Source organism: Aquarana catesbeiana, linkage group LG06 (genome assembly GCF_042186555.1).
Source record: "Aquarana catesbeiana isolate 2022-GZ linkage group LG06, ASM4218655v1, whole genome shotgun sequence".
Taxonomy (NCBI): domain Eukaryota; kingdom Metazoa; phylum Chordata; class Amphibia; order Anura; family Ranidae; genus Aquarana; species Aquarana catesbeiana.
The window spans coordinates 193354531-193381740 of NC_133329.1; the positions used below are offsets into that span (position 1 = coordinate 193354531).

At 43.2% G+C, this 27210-nt stretch overlaps 1 protein-coding gene across 4 annotated transcripts in view; it reads right to left on the reverse strand.

Annotated features, from left to right (window-relative positions):
- RRN3 (RRN3 homolog, RNA polymerase I transcription factor) overlaps window positions 1–27210 on the reverse strand; it is a 1085194-nt gene that overhangs the window by 865027 nt on the left and 192957 nt on the right. For all 4 annotated transcript variants that reach the window (XM_073591180.1, XM_073591181.1, XM_073591179.1 and 1 more), the window contains exon 3: window positions 25448–25504. In XM_073591180.1, the coding sequence (XP_073447281.1) occupies window positions 25448–25504 (57 nt within the window). The remainder of the gene's footprint in view (window positions 1–25447; window positions 25505–27210) is intronic.

The window sequence follows — 27210 nt, forward strand, 5'->3', positions numbered from 1 at the left end:
AAGTGGATGTGCCCAGCTGGAGTCAGGTATATTATATTTAGACATATTTATTGTCCTAATATTGAAGATACTAACTAGATGTTATAATTGATAACAAATTAATGATTTAAAAAAGTGCTTTAAGGTGTACAATTTTATCTACACCCTCACCCAAGTGAATCTAGTGAAATCCCCGAGACAGGCACTGCTGGGCAGTAAGGTGGAGAGGGGGTCAAAACTCCAGAGACGTCTCATAACATTTATATTAGCAAAAATTATTATCGCAAAATCCTGAAAAACGGCAGCCTTGCCATTTAGTATAAAAAAATATAAAATATAAATTGATGCACTCTAATTAACCGTTCAATCAATGTAAATCTGGAAGAACTGTGTAAAAAACAAATGTGATAAAAATATATAAAGTTGTACAAAATCACTAAATATAAATAAATAAATTGGTAAAGATAAAATTTGTTAGAAATTGTGCAAAATCACTCCATAATAGATAAATTACTGGCCAGTGCAAATATGTGTTCAGGCTCCTTAATAATTGCTCAATGCTTTTAAATGCAAACACTCCCCGTAGTAAACAGTATACACTCAGTGATGATATTATGAAAAAATAGATATATAAATAAATACCAACTTAATAAGTGCCAGTGAAAATATATGAATAAATATAAAGTGGCAATTAGATGCGATTATACATAAATCAGTCAGCGGAGATAGTTTAGTCCATGGGATAAAATTGATGATTAGCACAGCAGTTCATTCCTTAATAGAGTGAGGCAATTTAGTTTCTGTAGTAATTGTTATTCACGATATTGAATACTTTCCGCCTCAGCCACAATAGTAATAGTAATAAATTCTCAGTATAAGATGGTTTATGAAAAATAAACAAAGAAATGAATCATTGCGCAATGAACTAAATGAAAGTACACAAGCAAACAGCACAGTGATAAACTCACGTGCGCCCAGTTTGGTTAGAGCATGCAGGCATGCAGATCGCAGTCAGCCGCTGCGGTCGAGGCTTATCAGACAAGCCGCTGCTGTTCAGCTCGATGTGTCATACGATGTGCAGTGAATGTCCTAGGCTCCTCCCACGCGTTGCGTCACTGACACATGACTTTCTCAAGGATAAACCTGAGATGCCAGCGTCTATGTATTTAGGCATTCAAGTTACCATGGTGACAGCGAGCGCTGTGATCATCGGATCATCATACTGCTTACTGCTTGTAGTTACATGTATACATTTATTTAAAACCAATGTTTAATTGTTATATACGTAAAACCAATTTGTGATAACAAGGTAAGAGGATAAAATTAAGAATAAAAATAAAAATAAGAAGATAACAAGGTAAGAACCTTATCCATGTATTAATGGACTCCCTCAAGTGGTATATATCGGTATTGCACACTCCCGAGTTTAAATGGTTTAGCAAACTCCTTCAAATGACGGGGGATGATATTATAGCTCGTAGTGTAACACCTCGAGAGGTGACACAGATTCCCTTGAGCTGTTATAATTCAGCTTTGTACCCCCCATCTAAACATTATAACTCTTTCTGATGGTGGCTCTGCACACTATATAGTCCAAAACTTATTTAAACATATATTGGTCCTAACAGGTACATAAATAGCTCCTATTGTAAATAAGTGTACCAAGAACGTATAGGCAATATCAAAAACCATTTAAATATTATCATAAAATTTAAAAAATAAAAAATAAGAATAATTTAAAAATGTATAATTAAAAATGTAACCCAATATGAAATACTTAATAATCTGATATAAAACAATATCAAATTCAATGTTCAAGCCTTTCGGCGCAAGAGTACCCATCTCGAATATCCATTTTGACTCATTTTTACTCAGTTCTCTGATCTTGTTTGAGCCTCTCCAGTGGGGTTTGTATCTCTGTATTGCCCAAAACTTTAAATCTGTGGGGTCTCTGTTGTGGTGCGTAGCAAAGTGTTTGGAAACACTATGCTTAGGTAAAGCTTTTTTTATGTTTTGAATATGCTCCCTTATACGTTTCCACATAGGCCTTTTAGTTCTGCCTATATATTGCAGTGAGCAAGAGCATTGCAGGACATATACTACACCTTCAGTCCTACATGATATAAAATCCTTAATATCGTATTCTTTTTTGGTGCTAGCTGATGTGAACTTATTGCACTTTTGCCCATTTTGTTGGGTATTTTTACACGCATAGCACCTCTTGCAAGGAAAGAACCCCTTCCCCTGAAAAAAAGATAATTCTGTCACTCGTTTAGGTGGTTTCGGCACATTTTTAACTATCAGATCTCTTAATGTTGGGACTCGTCTGTATATGAAGCGTGGTTTATCGGGTAGGATGCTGCAGAGAGTTTTGTCTGTTTTTAGAAGAGGCCAATATTTGTTAATAATTTTTTCAATTTTTTTATGTTGAGCACTGAAATTCATTATCAGGGGTATATCATTATTGTTTTTGTTATCCTTGATTTTATCTTGGATGAGTGACTCTCTTGGGATCTGATTGACTTCTTTGATTTTTTTCCCCAATGAATTCTTTACTGTATCCTTTATCTTCAAACTTTTTTCCCATCCATTGTGCTTGAGTTAAATATTCTTTGTTATCAGAGCAGTTTCTTCTTAGACGTATGAATTGTCCTTTTGGGATATTAATTAGCCATGGTTCGTAATGACAGCTGTCAGTAGGTATATAGCTGTTCCTTTTGACTGTTTTGAAGAACGTTTTGGTACTAATGGAGTTGTTATACAGCTGTATTTCTAAATCTAGCCTTGCCATTTGCACAACTTAAGCACAAACTTTCCTGGATTATGCTTAATGAACGCATGACAGCGATACTACAAGATAAAATGCAAATGTTCAAGAAAGTTTGGGACCCATGGGTTGAATATTTGATGGGAGATCCTAGATCTCTACCCGATTAGAGCCGTCTCTGAATGGTGGGAATTGGAGCACGGGTTCACTTTCTACTTTCACACTTTTCCTTCATCCTTTCCTCTTTTACTCCTTTTTATTTTATTTTTTTTGTTTTCTTTTTTGTTTTTTTACTTCTTTTGTTTGTTTTTCTCTCTTGGTCTTTACCGTAGTTATATGAGAGTCGTCGATTTGTTCCCTATAATCCCTGAACAGGGAGTACCTCTTAAGAATATACTCTGATCTCAGAGAGCTGAGTGATGTGGTTTCCTCACTATACAGCTATCCACTCCCTCTTACTCATACTTATAGTGGTCAATGAGAGCGTCTACAATATATATATAAAAGTTATAAGCAGAAAATTGACCTTGAATTATAAAACAGAGGCTCTAACTGTATATAACAGATACATAGAATTAGCCTTAGACCACGTCTTAAATTCTAAACGAGAATTGAGGATACCTCATACAGACGAGGATAGCTCAATTATTATAGATAGTAAAGACATGCACTTGCAATACGGTACACTGTAGGGATATTCACACAATGTTTGGATAACTCAGGATTTTGTATACATTTTATAATGTACTTATTCTTGTATTCAAGATTGTATTCTTTTTTTCTGAAAATTTCAATAAAAACATTGAAATGAAAAAAAAAGCGATTTACATATCAATAGACAGTAGTGGCCAAAAATGTTTGGGACAAGAATGAAAAATGCTGGGGTCAAAATGATAGTCTTTTCTATTTATTAACATTCAATTCACAAGTTATGAGCTGAAAATTGTGTGTGATTGATGAACCAAAAACTAAAACTATGTTCCTTTTTTATACACAGGATAAGCTCAGCCAGGAAGAGGGTCTGAAAGTGGCAGGCAGGAGGAGGCCGTGCCCAGTGTCAGCCAGGAGGTGGCCGGGCCCAGTGTCAGCCAGGAGGTGGCCGGGCCTAGTGGCCTCACCCAATCACAGGTGGCTAACCTCCACCTTACAACAAAAAGGCCCAGGAAGCGGACGATCACTTAGTAGGCAGCACTGGGCCTCATTAGGGAAGCAAGTGATGTCCTTAGAAGCCCCCCCCATACTGAAGAGGCCTATGGCTGCTATCTAGCCACTAGATTGCAGAAATTGGAGGAGGTCCAACGCCTCCTCTGTGAGGGAATTTTTGCTCAGGCCCTTCAGAAGGGGTTGAGGGGCCAGCTGACAGCCACGTATGAGAGCTCGCCCATCCTCCTCCTCCTGCCACAAGTCCACCACCAAAGCCACAGCCTCCAAGGAAGGCTGCAGGGAAGGTTGCAGGGAAGCGTGGAGGGAAGGCTGCAGTGAAGAGAAGAAAGTGATGGCCTGGGTTCAGTCTGGTCTGACAGAAGACGCAGGCTGGTGTAGTACCACAGCCTGGGGACATACATATCATCTGCTGCTGGTCCTGATCTCTGGGAGTCCTGGACCAAATTGGGCTCCAAATTATATGAACTCCTCAAGCTAACAATTTTATTTTCCACGGACTTGATGTCTGCCCTGGGGGCCAAAAGGCTTTGCAAATTCCCAAAGTTTCTCCAGCGCTGCCTTCCTCTTTATTTTGTTACCCAGAATAAATGGATATATTATTTTCTGAAAATACTTATGTGCCTATGTGTTTTTCTAAAAAAAGGACAGATTGTTTGTGAGTAGGCAGGTACATTTCAAAAATACAATGTCAAATTAACAAGGGACACCAACATCAACCTTCTTGAGGTTAAAAAATACAAGATAATAATGTTATTGTGGTAACTTGACACACAAAAAAAAAAAAAAAAATTGAGATCACTAGAAAATAATTTTTCAATAATCCAAAAAAGGAGATCTTGATGAAATAAAAAAAAAAAAAAAATAGATGACTATAAAAAATAATTCTAAACATTATTATGCAGGTCTGGCTATAAAAAAATAAATGATTATTCATGAGATCACAAAAAATTATAAAGAAATAAGTTTGTCAGAACTCTGTGAATATCAACAGCAAAAAACAACTTCATTATTCTAACATTATAAAGCACAAAAGAATGCGCTGCATTAATAGATCACAGAATTTGCAGCGTGAGGAATGTGCTATCTCCATTACGAAAGCTAGTTTTACCAGACCGATCGCTTCCGTCTTGTACTTGCTTCAGAGCATGCGTTGTTTTTGGTGCGTCGGAACAGCATACAGACGAGCGGTTTTTCCGATAGTAATTTTTTCTATCGGAAAAATATAGAACGTGTTCTCTATCTAAGTCCGTCTGATATTTCAACGAAAAAGTCTGATGGAGCATACACACGGTCGGAATATATGATGAAAAGCTCCCATCGGATTTTTTCTGTCGGAAATTCCAATCGTGCGTACGCGGCATAAGCACACCTAAAAGCGGTTTATGAGTGGTTTCTAAGATTTGAATCTCTCTAGCAAAAGGAGGATATTGTGGAGGTCTTCTGTCTCTCTTCGAGCGGGTGCCATGTAATATAAAAACTTCTTAAAGAAGTGTTCCACCCACAAAAAAAAAAAAAAAAAAATTAAAAGCCAGCAGTTACACATACTGCAGCTGCTGGATTTTAATAGGACACTTTACATGCCCTGGAGTCCAGCGATGTTGGCACCGCAGCTGATGTTTCCATCAGCTGTCGGGTGCTGCCGCCACAATTGCGGATAAGGGTACCTGGCAGTGTAGCCTTACGGCTTCACGCCGGGAACCCTACTGCCCATGCGCGAGGCCCTGCTCCACTCACCTACTGGCCCAGCGACAGGGAGAGAAGGAGGGAGGAGGAGGGATCCCCGCGGTGATGTCACGGCCGCGGTCCGGACTCCCGGAAGTGGGAACACTCAAAAGGTGCCAATTGTGGCACCAGAGGGGGAGAGGAGACAAATGAGTGGAAGTTCCACTTTTGGGTGGAACTCTGCTTTAACATACACTTCAAAGCTTCCCACTGTACAGGGCATGGATCCTGTCAGCTTCATGATTTTCCAGAAAAGACAAGATTGCCTCCAAAATAGCCGCTCTAGTAGAGGGTTTCGTGCAACCTCCAAGTTGACTGGGGTTTATAGGTAGCAGGGGGGGTTAGAGAAAAATAGATTGCCGAATGATCCGACAATAACTGGCTATCAATTATTGTTTGGGGGTGCCAGCCTAAGACATTGTGCGAGACCAGTCTACTATAAGTGGCATGAGTGGCAGAGTACCATGTAGAATCCTTTACAGTAGGATGTAAACAAGTTGGAGAGTAAAATGTTCGCTGAAGACGGATCTAGCTGTCGGGGTAGCTGTCGTGGTATCTAAGATAGGGTCCAAGGTAACATTAAGATCTCCTCCCAGGACAGTCACTCCGTGGCCTGAACATGATTTGGTACAATAGCAAAAGTAAATTGATGGTTATAGATTTTGCATTTAAGTACAAAAACAGAATTTAATCAACAATAATAATATCGTAGTAGAAGCTTCCAGGGAGTCGACACCACTATAATTTTATTATACTAGACAGGCTTTAACCACTTGCTTACTGGGAACTTATAACCCCCTTCCTGCCCAGGCCAAATTTTCAGCTTTCAGCACTCTTATACTTTGAATGACAATTGCGCAGTCATGCAACACTTTACAAATAGGACATTTTTATCATTTTTATTTCCACACAAATAGAGCTTTCTCTTGGTAGTAATTAACCACCTCAGCCCCGGAAGGATTTGAACCCTTAATGACCAGGCCATCTTTTGCAATAAGGCACTGCGTCGCTTTAACTGAGAATAGCGCGGTCGTGCGACGCTGTACCCAAACAAACACTATATCCTTTTTTCCAACAAATATAGCTTTCTTTTGGTGGTATTTGATCACCTCTGCAGTTTGTCTTTTTGTTTGTAGTGCAAAAAATTTAGACAATTTTGAAAAAAATACAATATTTTTTACTTTCTGCTATAATAAATATCCAAAAAAAAAATTTAAAAAAAATTTAAAATTCCTTCATCAGTTTAGGCCAATATGTATATTACATTTTTTTTGTTTTTTTTTTTTTTTTTATAATCAAAAATATCGCAATAAGTGCATATTGATTTGTTTATGCAAAAGTTATAGCGTCTGCAAAATAGGGAATAGATTTATAGCATTTTTATATATTTTTTTTTTTTTTTATAACTGACATTTTTTATTGATTTTTCAAGAGAAAGGATTTTTCAACAAAGGTTACAGAAAAATGTACAAAATGTAGGCAAGATATGGTGAGAAATACTCCTGCGCTTGTGAGGCCGTTTGCTGCAGTAAACGGGTAGTATTGTAGAAAGTGGAAGGATTGGAGGAGATGATAGAGCGTGTCCCGCTGCCTTAACTGACCCGGGGTGGTCTGGAAAGCACTGTATAGTAGGAGGTGGATGGAAGGCGCGTGATCAGACGCTTACATCAAAACATGTATGGTTTAATCATGTATAGGGAATACAAACATATAAATATTGAATCATACAAATACTACATTGCATAAAAACAGGTAACAAAATAGGCACTAAAAAATTAAAATTGGGGTATGCCCATGTTGAGGCAAGTGTTTAAAAAGGGCTGACGCGTTTCGAGGGTAACCTCTTCATCAGAGCCAGGAGAACAGGAGTACAGTTTGTATGGGCCAGTAGGCCGACATGTGTACATGGAAAGGAGTGGCTAGTAGGAGGGGATGTCCTGTGGTGTATAGTTGATTATTCCAAGTTCCATACTAGTCCATGTCCAGGTTTTCTAGGTGGGATATAGATCAGGACAGTATATACCGTACACTACAGATTTATGCTTTAGGAGCAGGCCAGGGCAAGGATGTGGGATGAAAAGAAGAAAAAGAGCGCACCAGCCTAGTGCATTATCCTTGACAGATTTATTGCTTAAAAACAAGATAAAAACTACTCACAAAGGTCGAAGAAAAAAATCGCATGGTATATGGCACAGAGGCAATTATTCCAGTGGTAGCAGTTTTCCAGGTCCCAGGAAGGAGGCATACGGCTCTGATGAAGAAGGGTAACCTTCGAAACGCGTTAGCCAGCAGTAGTCCGTATGCCTCCTTCCTGGGACCTGGAAAACTGCTACCACTGGAATAATTGCCTCTGTGCCATATACCATGCGATTTTTTTCTTCGACCTTTGTGAGTAGTTTTTATCTTGTTTTTAAGCAATAAATCTGTCAAGGATAATGCACTAGGCTGGTGCGCTCTTTTTCTTCTTTTCATTTAACACTAGGATAATCCCATCCTTTGAGAGCAGCAAGGCCGAAATCCATAGTCCTTCTTGAACCCTCGGGACTTTTTAGCCAATACACCTGTGCGCAAGAGTATTTTTTGCTTCTTCTTTTTATACAAGGATGTGGGATTGTCAATGGATCCCCAGAGAAACCTTTTTCCCCGCTCGAGATCTTCCCCAGACCTTGCTTCACTGATGATGCCGTCAACATCACTTGATCTCACTTCTTCCCCCAGGGAGGTGTACGCTCCCGGCTTCCCCCAGGGGAGGAGGATGATGTAGAACCCTCTCGTTTTCCCTCCTCCGGCGCCTGTTGCACATTGAATCCCCCCGGGTGACTGTTATGTGTGCAGACTCTGCTCCCCTCTATACGGACAAGTATACAGCTCATCCACTCTTCAACCTCCGCTACAGGAAAATACATTTTGTAGCAGTATAGGCACTTCTGATAAATAATCAACAGACAGTTGGGCAATGGCATAGTTCAATGCAAACGTGTACAACTTACAACCGTTGGCTGCATACAGAATCATCGTATTTATCAGATAGTACAACAATTTCTACCCTTTATAAAGGCAGAAAAACAAATAAGAGAGGTGGGAGATATAATGAAAAGGTTAAGAAGAGTAGGAAAGTAGTGAGGGAGAGAGAAGAAGAGAAGACAACCGCCCGTCCACAGAGCCCGGCGTCACCTGGGAGGGACCAATCAAAGGTGATCTAGGATTACAGAGCATTAGGTTGCAGGATTCTCCAACAAGACCCAGGGCTCCCATACTCTGTTATGTTTATCAAGAGCGTCGTTTAGAGAAGCCGTCAGGTACTCCATTCTTTTGACATCTCTGGATTGTTGCTCAGATAGTGTGGGGGTTCCCTCTTTTTCCACTTTAGGGCCACCAAACACCACGCTGCAGTTAGCACATGTGCCAAGCATTTTTTTGAGGTTTTAGAGCAGGAAGTCAGTGGAAGGCCCAGAAGGAAAATCCTCGGATCAAAGAGCACTTCAGCATCAAAGATGGATTGAAGCAGGGAGTGCACCATTTGCCAATAGGGGATGAGTAGAGGGCAAGTCCAGTAGATATGAAATAGCGTCCCCCTATCCTTACAACATCACCAACAACGGGGATCGGCCGAGGGGTATATGGAGTGGAGCACCTCAGGGGTCTGATACCAATGAAATAGAATGTTATATTGATTCTCTTTATAGAGCGTACAGATGGAGCTCTTTGAGGCCTGCGACCCTATGAGCTGCCATGCGTTCAGAGTTATGTCTAGACCCAGGGCCCGCTCCCACTTACCCATATAGGCATGCCGAGGTCCAGTTGGTGATAAGTCCATGGTCAGGAGCTGATAAGTGCGCGAGATCATACCTTTAGGTGACGAGCCCTCTAGACATAGTTTTTCAAATTCAGTTAGGGGGGAGAATTGAAGATTCGTTACTAGAGATTGTGCATAATGATGTATTTGCAAGTAGCTAAAAAAAGCCTGTCTGGGAATATTAAAGGCGTCTTGCAGATCTTTAAAAGATCTTAGCGATCTGGTTCTAGGATCTATCAACTGACCGTAGCGGAATAGGTCCTTATCCATCCAGAAGTGGGACATCTGCAATGTCAAGCTGTCTGGAATATTGGGTGTGAATAGGAATGAGGTGACTGGGGAAGAGGTGGTGGTGAGTGGATGTGTCGATTTGGCACGTCGCCACAGCATACGCAGAAGGGCCATAGGCCCCAGTAGTTGTGTGCTGCCAGACTCTATGTCAGAGCTCCATAGCATGGAGTTTGGGTGGACGGGGGCTAGCCATAATTTCTCAATTTGTGTCTATCGATTATAGGCGTGGAGAGTGCACCAAGAGGCTACAGGGCGTAACTGGGCTGCTAGATAATACTTAGCCATGTTAGGGAATGCTAGGCCGCCTTGGTTGCGAGGAGCGTATAGGACCGATCTAGTGATCCCATGCCTCTTATAGTTCCAGAAAAAATTTATCAGGTCGCCCTGGAGCCTCTTGAGGTGCGAGGATGAGATGGGGAAGGATAGCGTCTCAAAGAGATATAGAAGTTTAGGTAGAATTGTCATCTTTAGGGTCGCAAGGCGGCCAAAAAGAAACAACTTTAGAGACTTCCACTTAGCCAAAGAGGCTCTGATGGAGGTGTATAGTTGGGGGAAGTTGGCTTTATAGAGAGTGTTGTATGTGGGTGTGAGGTGGACCCCGAGGTATTTCCACGCGTAGTTAAATGTTTGCGAGAGGGCCCATAGTTTTTGGTGAGGTATATTAAGGGGGAGGGCTTCCGTTTCCGAATTATTGATTCTATATCCTGAGAGGGCACTATACCTGTCTAGCTCTGCATGTCAATTCGGGAGAGAGACATGGGGTTGCGTGAGAGTGAGGAGGACATCGTCCGTAAATAGGGAGATCTTAAAGTCTCTAATATGGACTGGAATGCCGTGGATGTTTGGGTTATTTCTTATATGGGCTGCTAGGGGTTCAATACATAGGGCATATAGAAGAGGGGAAAGTGGGCAGCCTTATGGGCAGATCTGGAAGGTAGAGGAAGAGACAAATTGGGTACGGACCAGGGCGGAGGGGGACGAATATAGGTGAGAGATGGCTCGGAGGAAAGAATCCTCAACACCAACCCGATGGAGAGTTGCAAACAGGAAGGGCCAGCTCAGCCTATCAAAGGCTTTTTCAGCATCTAGGCTGAGCAATAGTGCCTCTAAACTGGTCCTGTTTGCAACCTCCACAAGATCAATGACCCTCCGGGCGTTATCCCCAGCCTGGCGAAGGGGAATAAATCCCACTTGGTCCATGTGGACCAGTGATGGCATGAAGTTATTTAATCTATTTGCTAATAGTTTCGTGAAAATTTTCAAGTCTGTATTGAGGAGTGCTATCGGTCTATAATTGGATGATAGGGTGTGATCTTTTCACGGTTTGGGAATCAACGTGAGGAAAGAATTTTGCATATCCCTCGGGATAGGTGTGTCAGAAAGAAATTAAATAGAGTTGTTATGTGGGGAAGTAGGTGCGGTAAGAAGGTTTTGTAGTAGATGTACGGTAGTCCATTGGGACCAGGGGCTTTGTTATTCTGCAAAGATTTAATCGTATCAGTTACTTCCTCTTCTGTGATAGAGGAGTTAAGGGTTGTTAGGGCAGAAGGAGAGAGTTTAGGTAGATCACAGTCCGCCAGGTAGGAGTGGATGGCCTGAGATAGGTCAGGGGGAGGGGGGCTGTGCGGCACACTCAGGTCATTATACAAAGTCGAATTGTAGTCATGAAAAAGTAGCGCAATTTTAGTGGGGTGAGATTGAAGGACACCATTTGCATCTTTGATGTGGGTGGGTGAGATGGTCGCCACCCGTTCACAAAGTTGTCTTGCTAAAAGCGTATGTGGTTTATTGGCCTTGTCGTAATATGTCTGTCTTAGCCTAAGCAATGCTTTCTCTATCTTACCCAGGTCTATGTCCTTCAACCCGGCCCTTGATGCTTACTAGTTTCCTGAGGGTGGTTAGGGACGGAGAGGAGAGTAATCGTGCTTCCAAGTGCTTGAGTTTGTCTAAGAGGGCTCGGCAAGTTGCATTAGCATTCTGTTTTAGAGCAGTGGAAAGCGATATGCACTGACCTCTGAATACCGCCTTATGACCCTCCCACAGGGAAGAGGTAGAAACCTCAGGAGAGCTGTTTTCTGCAAAGTACAGTTTAAGGGTTTGTTCCAGTTCCACTCTGGTAGGGTGGATAGACCCAGGATGGGAGCGATCCTCTCCCAGGCCTGCCTGCAAATGTAATTTTAAGAATAAAAAATGAAAAAAGAAATATCGAACCTGCTTTTATCAACTAATAACAACCCAATCTATAATCGTAACTATGACCCAAAAAGAACTGATATAACTATTTGCTCGGGGGGGGGGGATCAGTAGTGAGGGGGTGCAGTCTAGAGGCCTCAAAATTTGAGATGAGCACATCCCCCTACCCGATGCTCCACAAAAGAGCATCCAGGGGGAGGAGATGCCTCCCAAGCCTAGAGCGTCACTCGTTTGTTTGGGGGGAAGGGGAGGCAAAAGGGAGGGGGGGAGGGAGAGGGAAAGAGGGGGATGGCGTGGGGGAGGACAGGTCAAGGGGGTATCTCTGTGTTCTAAGGAGGTCCTATCGAGTACCTGTAACCATATCAATATTCAAGGTAAGACCATAGGCCTATAGTCTTGTTAGGAAAGTCCAAGCAAATGGTTAAGGGGGACAGCAAGATCTGTCCAGGAGCCACACGATGGAAGTTGGGTGAGAAGAGCCTGTTAGCTATACACCAGTGTGATAGGGGGCCACTTGAATATAGGGATCCAGCCACTTGAATATAGGGATCTGGGCGAGGCGGAGGGGTCGGTAGGGGGTCCCAGCCAGGGGTAGGTGGAACCAGGATATCCAGTTCTCTGCAGAAAGATTGAGATCTTCAGGATACGTAGGGTGGTAGACCTCCCATCTCTTTGCTGTGAGGCTGAAGGGGAACCCCCAATGGTAGCGGAAGTCATGTTCTCTTAAGGAGGTGAGAAGTGGTTGTAGGGAGCGTCATTGCTGGAGAGTAATCCATGACAGATCCGGGAAGACCTGAATAGAGGCGCCATCAAAGTCTATGGTATGCATGTTGCGCACTTTTCTCATGATGTCCTCCTTCAGGGCGTAGTTGTGGACCCTGCAGATCACATCTCGCGGTCTGGTCCCCGGTCCGCGGGGGCGAAGAGCGCGGTGGGCTTGGTCTAATTTGACTCTTTGATTTTCCAGGCAACCCAGGATATTATTGAAAATAGCTTGCAGAGTCACATGCAAATCTTCGTCCTGGGTTGCCTCTGGGAGGCCACGGACCCTGATGTTGTTACGCCTGCTTCTATTGTCGAGGTCCTTGAGATGGCGTTGGAAGTCTCTGAGAGTAGAGGCTTGTGAGGTCAGGCGCTCGTGTATTTGCGAGAGTTCAAGCTTAGTGTTGCATGCTTCCTCCTCCAGGGATGTGACTTTATCAGAAAGCTGGTGGAGGTCGGTGCGTAACATGTTGATCTCAGATCTGCAAGTTTCGCGCACTTCTTGGATGAGCATGCAGCGAACATAATCTCGCCAGGACATGCACGCCTCGGGTTCAGGATCAGAGTCCATTGAGGTGTGGGCATAAAAGTCCTGCGCTGTGGCCGAATAGGGAGTTGGTAAGGGGTAGTTTCCCTGGGGTGGTTGTGGGGGCGCCGTAGTTTTAAGCTTCGTTTTTTTTGGTTGAAGACAAAGCCCTTTCTGACACTTTTTGTTTACATTAAAAAAAATTTTTTTTTTTTGCAAGAAAATTACCGTATTTATCGGCGTATAACACACTTTTTTCCCCTTAAAATCAGGGGAAAATCGTGGGTGCGTGTTATACGCCGATCCCCGCTAATTGTGATCTATCGGCGGCGATCGCCGCTGACATTCATATAGCGTGTAGTTTTGAAATATGGCGCCGCGGAGTTCGGAGGGACTCGGCGGAGCTGAACGAGCACCACCGAAATCACAGTGACTGGGCGGAGCCGAGATACACATAGTCGAGTGTTCTCAGCTCTTTCCGGCGCCGCTCACAGTCATGTCCAGTCCCGCCATTGGACCTGTGTTATGTCCATCATAGGGCGGGACTGGGTGGGACTGTGAGCGGCGCCGGAAAGAGCCGAGTACACTCGACTATGTGTATCTGGGCGGCGTTCGTTCAGCTCCGCCGAGTCCCTCCGGACTCCGCGGCGCCATATTTAAAACTACATGCTATGTGTATGTCGGCGGCGATCTGTCCAAGCATGGACACTGGGGGCAAGGCTGCACTGACCACTGGGGCAAAGCTGCACTGACAAAGCTGAACTGGGGCAAAGCTGCTCTGACAAGGCTGCAATGGACACTGGGGCAAGGCTGCACTGACACTGAAAAGGCTGCAATGACACTGACAAGGCTGCAGATGGACACGATAAGGCTGCATTGATGGGCATTTTAATGTAAGTTTTTTTTCCTTTAACTTCCCTCCTAAAAGTTTTTTTCCTTAAAATTCTCTCCTGGGGCGTGGCCTGACACAGCATGGAGTAGGACGCTTGTCTCTAGAGCTCCGTCCATTACTCCTTAAACTTATCAATCCTGGACTCTCTGTGCTGCTCAGCTGGTTGGATCACATCCCTGAGGCTCTGGCAACATCCTGCGCTCCTTCCCGGATCGATTGGACGCACGGGGGCCCGAACGGAGCGGCGATCTTCTGCACAGCGGCCGAATCTAAGCAAGACCGCGGCTTCGGCCTGGAGGCCGCGGCCATCTTGGTCCTCCGCTCCTCCGGCCCTGACTCGAGACATCTGCCAACCAAAGGTACCCAGCTGTTGAACAATCCTCCCGGGGAGTGGGACGACGCTAAACCCTTATATATATAGCTCATTCGGCCAGTGGGGACCCCGAGAAGGCCAACGATTTCACCTGGTCCGGATTGCGGCCTAGGCCTACATGAGGTGTACGGAGGCCATTTTGGCACACCTGTCTTTCCTGCTTGTGTACTGTGTATAAGCTACAGCCCTGGTGTCCCCCTTTTGACAGCCTCCACTGGGATTCCCTATACCCTGTGGGTCACAACCCCAGATTGCCATCAGCTAAAGAGGTGGGGAGAGATTGCACGCACCTGCTTTGTAAAAATAACTTTCATCCTTGGAAACTCTGGAGGCTACAGGGCCTGGGACAGCACTTGTCTTTAACCAACCAGCAAGTCAGTTTGTTACATTAAGTTTGGAGGTTCTCTGGGTGCCACTTAGGACCCTCGCAAAATGTCACCAACTAAGGCACAAAAGGCAGCGGCAGCAAAACTAGATCAGTACCGCCGACTAGAAAAAGAAGACATGGAGGAGGAGGGAACAACTGAGAAAGCTGGGGCGGGAGAACGAACTGCGAGTGATACTGACAAACTCCTTGAAGCAATCACCTTCTGTAGAACCTCTCTCAGAGCACAAATTGAGGAGGTCAAGATGGATATTTTACCTTATCAGACAGGACTTTCAAAAGCTCAGGGAAAGAGTGAAAGAAACTGAGACCAGACTGGGCGAGGTGGAGGATGCTATTCCACCCTTACAAACATCCTCAGACCGTGTGCAAAGGCAAATACAGCAACTCCTTTTAAAGCAAGATGATATGGAGAATAGGCTGAGAAGATGTAATATACGCCTGATAGGTCTGCCGGAAGGATCTGAGGGTAAGGACACTTCCACTTTTTTGGAACAACTACTGATCAATACTTATGGAAGAGAAGTTTTTTCCCCTATGTTTGCGGTAAAGCGGGCACATCGCATGCCAGCAAGACCCCCTCCACAGGGAGCTCCTCTCTGCACGTTCATAGCTAAACTCCTTAACTATAAGGATCGGGACACTGCTCTAAGAATGGCAAGAGAGAAGGGTAATATCCCAGTTGGGAATGTTAAGGTGGCCATTTTCCCAGACTTCTCGGCAGAGGTACAGCGCCGTCGGCAGAGCTTTATGGAGGCCAAACGCAAGCTAAGAGGTCTGCAATACAAGTACTCCATGCTTTTCCCAGCCCGTCTTAGGGTGGAACATGAAGGGCGTGCAGTTTTCTTCGAGGACCCAGAGGAAGTGATCTCTTGGTTGGAACGACGAGTTAACCCTCAACAAGCTGATTAAGTCCCATTGATAACGTGTCTGTGACCTGGAAATGTCTCCAACCAGTGCAAGTTCAAAGCACAAATCCTGATTACTTACAGCACAAGAGTCAAAATTACCCTCCGGGGCTCCGGAATGAGGAAAAGTCCTACAGTCAACATGCATCGTGCAGCGAGACTTTACCCCACACAGCTCTTGGAAGCAGCATCATGTGCATTGGAACTTTATCCGGAACTTAATAGTTGCAGCTAAATGGAAACAAGAAGATCGAGAGACCGTACTGCATGTTTTACAAGTCATATGGTTGATACTTCTTATTTTATTTAGTGTCCGGAGACTGAACCAATTGTTCTACATTCCACTGCTCACAAAGAAGTTAGAATGTTTCCCAGATAACAACCAGTTCAAGGATTATGTCCGCACAAGTTTGGGTCAGTGTAGGGTAGGGAGGGGGGAGGGGGTTCAAATGTTTTTGGTTCGGTTAAATTTGAATGTGCATACTTATAATAGAAAACAGGTAACGTTACATACCTTGCTTTTAATGGCTTTTTATATACCACCTCCATTTAATGTATCCATGGTCAAAGAAGGTATATCATATATGACCCGTCATCCAAATATAGCAGCGGTCTGGCTAGGAGATTTTAATACTCCTTTAAACCCGGCTCTAGACAGGCTACAGTTGACATCAACGGCTCCCAGTACTCCCACCGAAACTAAATTCTCTAAACTTATCTCCACCTTCCATCTGATAGATACATGGAGACATAAATTCCCACTGGTTAAGTCATATTCATGCTTCTCGTCCCCTCGAGGCTCTATGTCCCGTATAGATTTTATACTTATCTCCTGCAGATTGACCCCAAGATTATCGTAGGTAATGTTTTGCCCTAGAGTACTGTCGGACCATAGTCCTTATTGGATTACATTAAGTATTCCAGTGGCAAAACCACCACGAACATGGCGTCTGAATCCATTCTGGCTATCTCTTTTACCAGAGGATGACAAGCTCATAGACAAATGGAAATTGTACTTTATCGAAAATGATGAGTCAGCATCACCACCCGCAGTCTGGGACTCTTTTAAGCTATTTGCTAGGCATACATTGATAACGGCGATTAATAAAATCAAGATGGACTCTTCTAGTGCCCTCGGTAAGGCGCCGGAGGACTTGTCCTCTGCAGAAAGAGAGTATGCCAACACCCCGACATCAGCAAATGTAGACCAACTTAAACTACAGACTAGAGTGGTTAATCAGCTACAGTACCAGAAAGCCAAACAAAAAATGTTTTTTTCTAAACAGAAAATGTTTGAACATGGGGAAAAGGCACGCAAATTACTTGCATACCTGGTCCATAGTGAAGATAGACCCCCAGTGGTTATCACATTGCATGGTCCCGGAGGACAAAAAGTCACAGACCCACCCACAGTAACCTCAATGTTTAGGGACTTCTTCACAGACTTATACACAACAACAGCCCCCACTGAGACCCATCATATGTCTCTTTTCCTTGAAAAGGTATCCTTCCCACAGCTAACAGAAGAACAAGTAGAACTATTGGAAGCACCACTTACTTTAGACGAAATAGCAACTGCCATGGCTAGCTTTACTAGGTCCAAATCCCCTGGTTCAGATGGACTTCCAATAGAGTTCTATTCCCAATTCAGCGAAATACTAACCCCTAAACTATTAAAATTGTATAATTATCTATTTGAAACTGGGACTTTACCTCCATCTATGACAGAGGCTACAATAGTCCTCATCCCTAAACCCGGTAAGGATCTGGGTTTTCCAGAGTCTTATCGACCGATATCACTCCTACAGGTTGATAAAAAAATACTTGCCAAAGTTCTATCGATTAGGCTCAATCAGGTAATATTAACATTAATACACGCAGACCAGGCTGGTTTCATGCCTGGACGCAACACCTCGTTTAATCTTAGGAAACTATACATTAACCTGCAAGCTACACACACTACACAGCGAAAGCCTTCGACTCGGTAGAGTGCAGGTATCTCTGGGGATGCTTGGAGGGCTATGGATTTGGCCCAAAATTTATTAAATGGGTCCAACTTCTATACCAGGCACCCAGGGCCAGAGTGGTGGCTAAAGGATGGTCGTCTCAGTTATTCGACCTCAGTAGAGGCACGAGACAGGGTTGCCCCCTATCCCCACTACTATATGCCCTGGCGGCAGAACCACTAGCAATATCCATCCGAGCAAACCCAGAGATCAGGGGACTTAAAATGGGCTCTCTGACTGAAAAAATTAGCATGTATGCAGATGACACGCTATTGTATCTGGCAGACTCGGGCCCATCACTATGCAATGCATTCAACACGATAGAACAATTTGGAATATTTTCAGGTCTAAAAATTTATTGGGACAAATCCCAAATTCTACCAATTGATAGTTTTCCACCCCCAGAATCCCAAACTAGACTCCCACTTCAGAGAGTAGATGTCATTAAATATCTGGGGATTTATATAACCAGATCCCCTGCAGACTATATATCTCTGAATATAACTCCTCTCATTTCCCTAGTTAAAAATAAAATACAGGTCTGGTCCAAATTACCATTAGGAGTCTGGGGTCGTATAAATTTAATCAAAATGATTCTACTACCCAAAATACTCTGTTTTATGGCACACCCCCGTTTATTTAACCTTAAAACATTTTAAATCTCTAGAGTCCCTCTTAAAGACATTTGTGTGGGGTAATAATAGGCATAAACTGGCATGGCAAGCCCTTAAAAATCCAACTGATCTAGGTGGCACTGCTCTACCCGATTTTAATCGATACTACATTGCAGCACAGCTATCACAGCTTTTCCATCTAGACAAAACCGACAGCAAGAGATTTCTTACGCTCATATGTCCTAAATGGGTGCAGTACACCAAAGACCCGATATATGCAATAGCGGCGGACATGGGAGGGATGGAACTAGGAGACAGAAGACACACCATACTATACCACTACAGGAAAATATGGAATTTAGCAGCCTCTAGACTTGACATCTCACAGCTTAACAACTATACGCCGCTATGGCATAACAAAAATCTTCAGGAGTTTAATAAAATACAGGACACATCTATATGGTCCACACAGGGAATATTTTACTTACATCATATACTAAAAGATGGACAACTTAAAACCTTTGACTTACTTAAAGAAGAATTTACAATCCAGGACCAGATGTTCTTTAGATTCTTACAAATCCGTCACGCAATACAATCACAATTCCCTGATTCCTGCCCTAGTCCTGCACCTAATGTACTCATTGCTATAATTAAGAGCACAGACTCTCATAAATTGATCTTGACATTCTATGATTTGCTCTTAACCCCTGTAGCTACTAAAATAGCATATGGTCTTAAACCAAGATGGGAGAGGGAGGTGGGAACGGTGGAGGAGGAGGGGTGGGGGGAGGCATTGGAGGCCTGTAAAACTGTATCCCCTAAACTCTCAGATCCTTTTACGCACCTCTATATTCTCCATAGGGCATATCTCACACCCCTCAGAGTGGCAAGATACAAGCATACACAAACCACCACATGTCAGATGTGTGGGAGAGAGACAGGTACCTTTTCCCCATCTTATATGGGCATGCCCTAAGATAAAAGGCTTTTGGGAACAAATTGTGGCTTTTCTACACGACACAATGGGTTCACCTCTAGCCCTAGACCCTAAACAGTGCCTATGGGGTATAGTTCCAGACACAACCGACAAATACACTAAAACTTTTTTTTACACGAAACACTCTTTGCAGCAAGAAAGGTTATAGCCAAAAAGTGGTTCAATACAGGGCATTTTCACCCCTTCCTTCCCAGGCCAATTTTTTGTTTTCAGCGGTTAAAATTGCGCACAAACGTGCAGTGGCGACAAACTACAGGGCATTTTCACCCCTTCCTTCCCAGGCCAATTTTTTGTTTTCAGCGGTTAAAATTGCGCACAAACGTGCAGTGGCGACAAACTACATACATTTTTAAAAGTCTTTTAAAGCCTTTACAGGTTACCACTTTAGATTTACAGAGGAGGTCCACTGCTAAAATTATTCCTCAATCTGACCTTCGCGGTGATACCTCACGTGCATGGTGCAATTGCTGTTTACATTTGACGCCAGACCGACGCTTGCTTTTTTGAAAAAATTGGGGTCTATTAGACCCTAGATCTCTCCTCTGCCCTCAAAGCATCTGACCACACCAAGATCGGTGTGATAAAATGCTTTCCCAATTTCCCAATAGCCCTGTTTACATCCGGCGAAATCTAAGTAATGAAATGCTCGTAGCTTCCGGTTTCTTAGGCCATAGAGATGATTGGAGCCATTCTGACGCACTTTAAAACGACAATTGCGCGGTCGTGCGACGTTGTACCCAAAAAAAATTGACGTCCCTTTTTCCCCACAAATAGAGCTTTCTTTTGGTGGTATTTGGTATCACCTCTGCGGTTTTTATTTTTTGCGCTATAAACAAAAGAAGAGCGACAATTTTGAAAAAAAACACAAAATTTTTTACTTTTTGCTATAATAAATATCCCAATTTTTTTTAAAAAAAACAAATTTTTTCCTCAGTTTCGGCCGATACGTATTCTTCTACATATTTTTGGTAAAAAAATCGCAATAAGCGTATATTGATTGGTTTGCGCAAAAGTTATAGCATCTACAAAATACGGGATAGACTTATGGCATTTTAAAAAAAATATATTTATTTATTTTTTTTTAGCTGTGATCACGATTTTTTTTCGTGACTGCGACATGGCGGATACATCGGACATTGACACATTTTTGGGACCATTCACATTTATACAGCGATCAATGCTATAAAATTGCATTGATTACTGTGTAAATGTGACAGGCAGTGAAGGGGTTAACCACTAGGGGGACACAAGGGGTTAAATGTTTCCTAAAGGAGTGTTTCTAACTGTAGGGGGCGGGGACGTACAAGGGGAGGAGACCGATCAGTGCTCCGCTGTACTAGGAACACAGATCACTCTCCTCACAACTGACAGGACGTGGATCTGTGTGTTTACACACACAGATCCACAGTCAGGCCCGTGGCATCTTGGGATGAACAATAAAACGACAACTATTTTTGTTTTTTTTATTTTATTTTTTTTGTGTATTTTTTTTATTTTACTTTTTTTTACATTTTTTTTTATAACTAACTTTTGCAACTGTAACCAGTTCCAGGTTCGGGTCTCTCAAAATGCGATGGCATCTTGGGTGACCCTGTGAAAGTATGCCTAGTCTGTGCAACGCTGTACCCTACGCTAAAACTCAACTAGTGTATGGTAGCGCTCAAAAGATTCACCAATGCAAAGACCAGGATTGTCAGGATAGGAGGGACAATAATAGCGGGTGTCAAGCCTATATCCACGCTTTCTACAGACACATTTTCTTTGGGGGGGCTCGTTGGGTAGGGGTACGCAGGAGAACATAAGGAAGATGCCTCTCATGCAGCCAGCTTACTACATTTGGTTGGGGAAGGTGAGGTGGAGCACCATCTGGATACAGAAGGGCTCTGACGATCTCTTCCTGGAATTTAAGGAAAGATCCAGTCCATCCTGAAGCTCTGTATAGCACATGAGCCTTCAGCAAAGTCAACTGAAATAAGTATACAGACACTTTTTTATACCACCGTCTGGCCTTACGGGCAACTAGGTACGGCGCCAACAACTGGTCGTTGAGGTCCACCCCTCCCATATTTTGGTTATATTCGTGGACACAGAGGGGTTTCTCCACAACACCAGTCGCCGTAGTAATTCAGACAGTCGTGTCTGCATGAAGGGAGGTAAGAACGAAAACATTCTCATTATCCCTCCACTTCATAGCGAGCAAGTTATTACACTTCAAGCAGACTCTCTCCCCCAGCCTAAGACGGGAATCTACAAGCCGCTGGGGAAAGCCCCGGCAATTAGACTGCAGGGTGCCAGATGTTCCAATCTGATGATCAAAATGGTGACTAAAAAGTGGCACGCTGGTGTAATAATTGTCCACATATAAATGGTACCCCTTTCCGAATAAGGATGACACCAAGTCCCACACAATCTTGCCAGCGCTTCCTATGCCCTGACTACATGAAAAAGTATTCATACCCCTTACATTTTCCACATTTTTTTCATGTTACAACTACAATTGTAAATGTATTTTATTGGGATTTTATGTGATAGACCAACACAAAATGGCACATAACTGTGAAGTGGAAGCAAAATGATTAATGGTTTTCACTTTTACAAATAAATATGTGAAAAGTGTGGCGTACATTTGTATTCAGCCTACCTATCTGTGGACAGATTCTTCCACCTGAGCTGTGGATCTCTGCATCTCCTCCAGAGTTACCATGGGCCTCTTGGCTGCTTCTCTGATTAATGCTCTCCTTGCCCAGCCTGTCAGTTTAGGTGGACGGCCATGTCTTGGTAGGTTTGCAGTCGTGCCATACTCTTTCCATTTTTGGATGATGGATTGAACAGTACTCTGTGAGATGTTCAAAGCCAGGGATATTTTTTTTATAACCTAACCCTGCTTTAAACTTCTCCAAAACTTTATGCTTGAGCTGTCTGGTGTGTTCCTTGACCTTCATGATGTGGTTTGTTCACTAAGGTTTTCTAACAAACCTCTGAGGGGTTCACAGAATAGCTGTACAGTATTTATGAGATTAAATTACACACAGGTGGACTATTTACTAATTAGGTGACATCTGAAAGCACTAGATTTTAGTTTGGAGTATCAAAGTAAAGAGGCTGAATACAAATGCACGCCACACTTTTCACATATTTGTAAAAAAAAAATGAAAACCAATTATTACAATTATGTGCCACTTTGTGTTGGTTTATCACATAAAATTACAATAAAGTACATTTTACGATTTTGGTTGTAAATTGTGGAAAATTTCAAGGGGTATGAATACTTTTTCAAGGCACTGTGTCTGTTTTGGTTTCATTGTATTTCATTTGCCCGCTGTACATTCCCCTGAAAAAAGAGGAAGTCCAATATGCCCTAGGATTTCGGTTTCCAGCAGATAGCATAAAGTGATCTCCACGGCAACACAAAGAGTAGCAGTCATAAAAAATAGATTAGTGACGCCAAAAGCACAGTTCTAGAGCCCATTATGGATATGATACTCACGTATCTCTACGGCCTGTACATCTCAACATGGGAAATTTGTGCTAAATCAAGTAGGTCAACGTGCTGGAATCCAGGGTTTCCAGATTGGAGGTTCCGTAAAGTGTTGCATTGCGGGATCTGGCTAAGATTTCAATTCCATCAATACCCATACTTTTTACAAAAGATGATAACTGAAGAGTGTATGCACATCCATTCTTGTGGGCTGTTAGACGTAACGGCTAACCCCTGATATGGTATACCAGCCTCCAAGAGTGCTCAAGTCAATGGTCAAAGGGCCCACCGTTTACCCCGACAAGATAGGTCAGGATACAAGGTTATCTGAGCACCATTAAATTCCAGGGGGCCCTTATCCCATGCTTTAAGGAGCATCTCCTCCTTGATCTTAAAGAAATTTACTCTACAGGGTACATCTGGAGGTTGTATCATCTTTGGGTTCAGGAAGTTAGGGGTACGGTGAACCCTACCAATCTCAATTGGGGCAATAACTGATTTCCCTAGCACAGTGTTTAAAATTCCCCTGAACAATGAAAATAAATCCTTTTGACCTGTAGCCTCTGGAATTCCCCATAGGGGAATGTTATTGCGCCTCTGTCTGTCCTCAAAGTCATCTAGTGGGACCATAATATTTATATCTGGCTAGGTTTGTCCACTTCTGCTGCCCGAACCTCAGATTAGCCCATAAGTACTGATTGAACAATCTGCTCCACAGCCTCGACCTTATTGTGGAATCCCTATAGAGTAGAGCACAACTCCATATCTCTCTTATGACTGTCCTCCATCCTGCTAAACATGGACTCAAGTTATTTTTCCATTCTGTCCATGGGGGGAGGGTACTCCTAGTCACTCCCCGAGTCCGAACAGACCCACGCATGGTGGGAGTGAGAGACACTGCGACTATGACTGATTCGAGTAGGAGAAGCAGCCTTGGTGCGCTCCACCAGGACAGTTAGTGCCTTCTGTGTGTTCCAACATCAGGCATCTGTTTCTCAAGTGAAGCGATGACCTGGTTGTCTGTGCACTCTTTACTAACTTTTAAAAAGTGTTATCATCCTCGGATGCTAGTTTGGCCACACTGTATTTCATGTGGCTGTTTAGGATTCTCAGGCACCCCTTGGGGTGGTTCGGAGTGTTGGTATGTTGCTCTGGGTTTTGTCTCCCCTTTGGTTGGTTTACCCAACCCTCATTGTGGCAATGCTTATGGATATCCCTGTTTGGTCATGGATAAAGAAAAAGCAGCTTTTTTTTGTTACTCACCTTAAAATCAATTTCTCTGAGTTGACGGACACAGCACCCACCCTTCTATGGAAATTCTCCTTTGACACTGCTTGTGACTGACTGGAGGCTTATAGCAGGGAGGACGTTTTATGCCCATAGAGAACTGTCCATAGGCGGTGCCTAGTGTCCTACTCCTGTAGGTGGGGCTATAAAACCCTGTTTGCTCATGGATAAAGACGACGCAGCTGTGTCTGTCAATGAACTCAAAGAAAGGGATTTTATGGTGAGTAACTAAAAATCCAGTTTTTGTGACCTTGGCTCTCTGTACTGTGACTGGCTGAGCCAGCCCCTGCGTGGGCTGTGTTTGTATTAATCAAAACCTCAATAAACAGAATTAAAAAAAAAAAAAAAGTGCATCTAAACAAAAGAACAAACAACTGTCAATTATTTCAGCTTGGATCAATCAAAATTCAGCATCGGCATCAGCATCAGCATTGACCCAATCACACACTGTTTAAAATTTGGCCGATCACTGCTCAGTATATAGCCAGCTTAAGGCAGACTTTTCTGCAACTTGTCAATTTCTCAAACATCTAACTGCTTTATGCCGTCCATCATTCTCCAGAGTTCAAAAGTGCCATGTTCCATCCCCACCCTCGCCATTTTTAACCAAGTAGGATCCGGATATGCCGGTTCTAGTTGATGCACACATGGACAATGAAGAGGACCCAGAGGGTGGTGTTAGAGATGTTAGAAAATTTTTTTTTTCAATTCAGGACAGCCCTAGGAAGAACCCTCAGGAGGAAAAAACAGAGAATATGAGGTTCGGATAGGAGCAGTTAGGCTTTTTTTCCCCTCCCATTTCTCCTGGTAATCTAGCCAGTAATACACCTCCTGTATTAGAGTGCCCTCACTCTGGATGAAGGAGCATCTTAGGATAAGAGCCTTGTCAGTCTGGTGGGAAGTGTTAGATGTACTAGCAGATTTAGATACACTAACAAATTGAAACCAAACTGTAGTTACACAAGTAGTTAAAGTAAACAGTTTTTTTGCTTTTGGAATAAAAGTTTTACATGAATAAATTGAGTAAAAGCTATAAAAGCTGATCATTGTAAGCACCCCTGTCAGTGGTAACTGGTTTGTCTCAACACTAATAACTGATACATTTGCAGGAGAGCTTGTTCTGTTAAAAAGTAAAGAACCTACTGGCCAGATCGCCAGGTGAAAATAAAAGAAAAAAAGCCTAGAAAATAAAACGAATGCAGACATCACATCTAAAAATTGATAAGCTGCAATAAAATAAAATGTTTACTTTAATACCACTTTAAAATCATACATGACAGCAAGTTTAAATGTCTCAATAATACCTTAATCTCTGGATCGGACAACTGGTGCTTCAGAAGTTCAAAGGCTTGAGTATTTCCCTAGACAAAAAAAATAAAAAGCTTTACTCAGATCACTGTAGTAGATTGCAATAAAAATAACCAGAGCTTGTTGTACAATTTAAATGACTGTAATGCTTGGTACACACTACCAGTTTTTTTTTTTTTTTGCTCAACTGTCAGCTCCGATCAGAGCCGCTGTATTAACCATCCGAAGCAAGTACAGCGATCTCCCCCCGCTGAGCTGTTGTGTTCTGACAGGGGGATGCCCCACCCTTGCCAGAACACTTCGATCACTGGCTGATCATGAGTCGGATGGCTGCTGGGTTTTCAGCATGGTTGGCCGACAGAAGCCGGCCAAACGGCCAGCTTCTGTCGGACAGACCAACATACATACGGGCCAAACGTCAGCCTTTTTCTTTATTTTTTGAACCAGGCAATGTCTCCCGGGACATTTGTAAGAGACATTTGGCCCGTGTGTACGGGAGCTTTATGCTACAAGAACTGTTTGGTGAAAAAAATGCGTGAATGTTTTCTCTGGTATTTATCTTATTGTTTATGGTGTTCATACATGCACATTTTTTATTGTATTGTACGGTACACTTAGCACTGAAGGTGTTGGTTATTAACTTAGGTATAATTACAAACATATTGTACAACTGCACATGATATTTAGACTTTGTTAGTGTTCTTTTGCTAGTGCAGAAAAAGGGGGTTGAATATTTATGCACGCTGACTTTTTCTGTTATTATGTCCTATTTGTTGTTTGCTTCACAGTAAAAAAAAAAAAAAAAATCTTCAAAGTTGTGGGCATGTTCTGTAAATTAAATGATGATGATGCAAATCCTCAAACAATCCATGTTAATTCCAGGTTGTGAGGCAACAAAACACAAAAAATGCCAAGGGGGGTGAATACTTTTGCGAGGCACTGTATATAGCTGGTTGCTAAGCAGGGGGGAGGAAAGCCGACTGCTGCATCCTTAACAACCGATGAGTCACGAGTCCCCGTTGACAGCTGGATGATGTAAAAAGAAAAAAAAAATGCCGGCAAAACCAAAAATTTTTCAAAATTGCGGAAAAAAGAAAAACACAGCGTGGGGTCCCCCCCATGTCCATACCAGGCCCTTCGGGTCTAGCATAAATTCAGAGGGGGGCCCTCCACGCCAACATTTAAAAAATATTAAATGGCGTGGGGTCCCCCCCAAAATCCCTACCAGACCCTTATCCAAACATGCAGGCCGGCAGGTCAGGAAAGAGGGGACGAGAGGGCACCCCCCGCCCCCCAGAAACATACCAGTCCACATGTCCTCAACATGGGGGGGTGGGTGCTTTGGGGCAGGCGGGGCTCTGCACCACCCACCCCAAAGCACCTTGCCCCCATGTTGATGGGGGCAGGGGCCTCTTCCCAACCAACCTGGCCGGTGGTTGTCGGGGTCTGCAGATGGGGGATTTATCGGAATATGGAAGCATTGTACATTGTACCCCTACCCGTTTACCAAAAAAGCAGTAAAAACAAAAAAAAAGCCGGTTTTTGACAAGTCCTTCATTATTAGCTCTGAGCTGTCTTCCCCCACCGCCGTCTCTCCCGCAAAAAAAAAAGCCGCTGTTGTGGCTGTCTTCCTCCGATGTGTTGTCGCCCGCTGTCTGGCATCTGTTATATAGCCATTGGGCGTGACGTCACCCGGAGAGCCTGCCCTTGATGTCACAGGGGGCGGGCTCTCCGGGTGACATCATCTGATGGCCCCTCC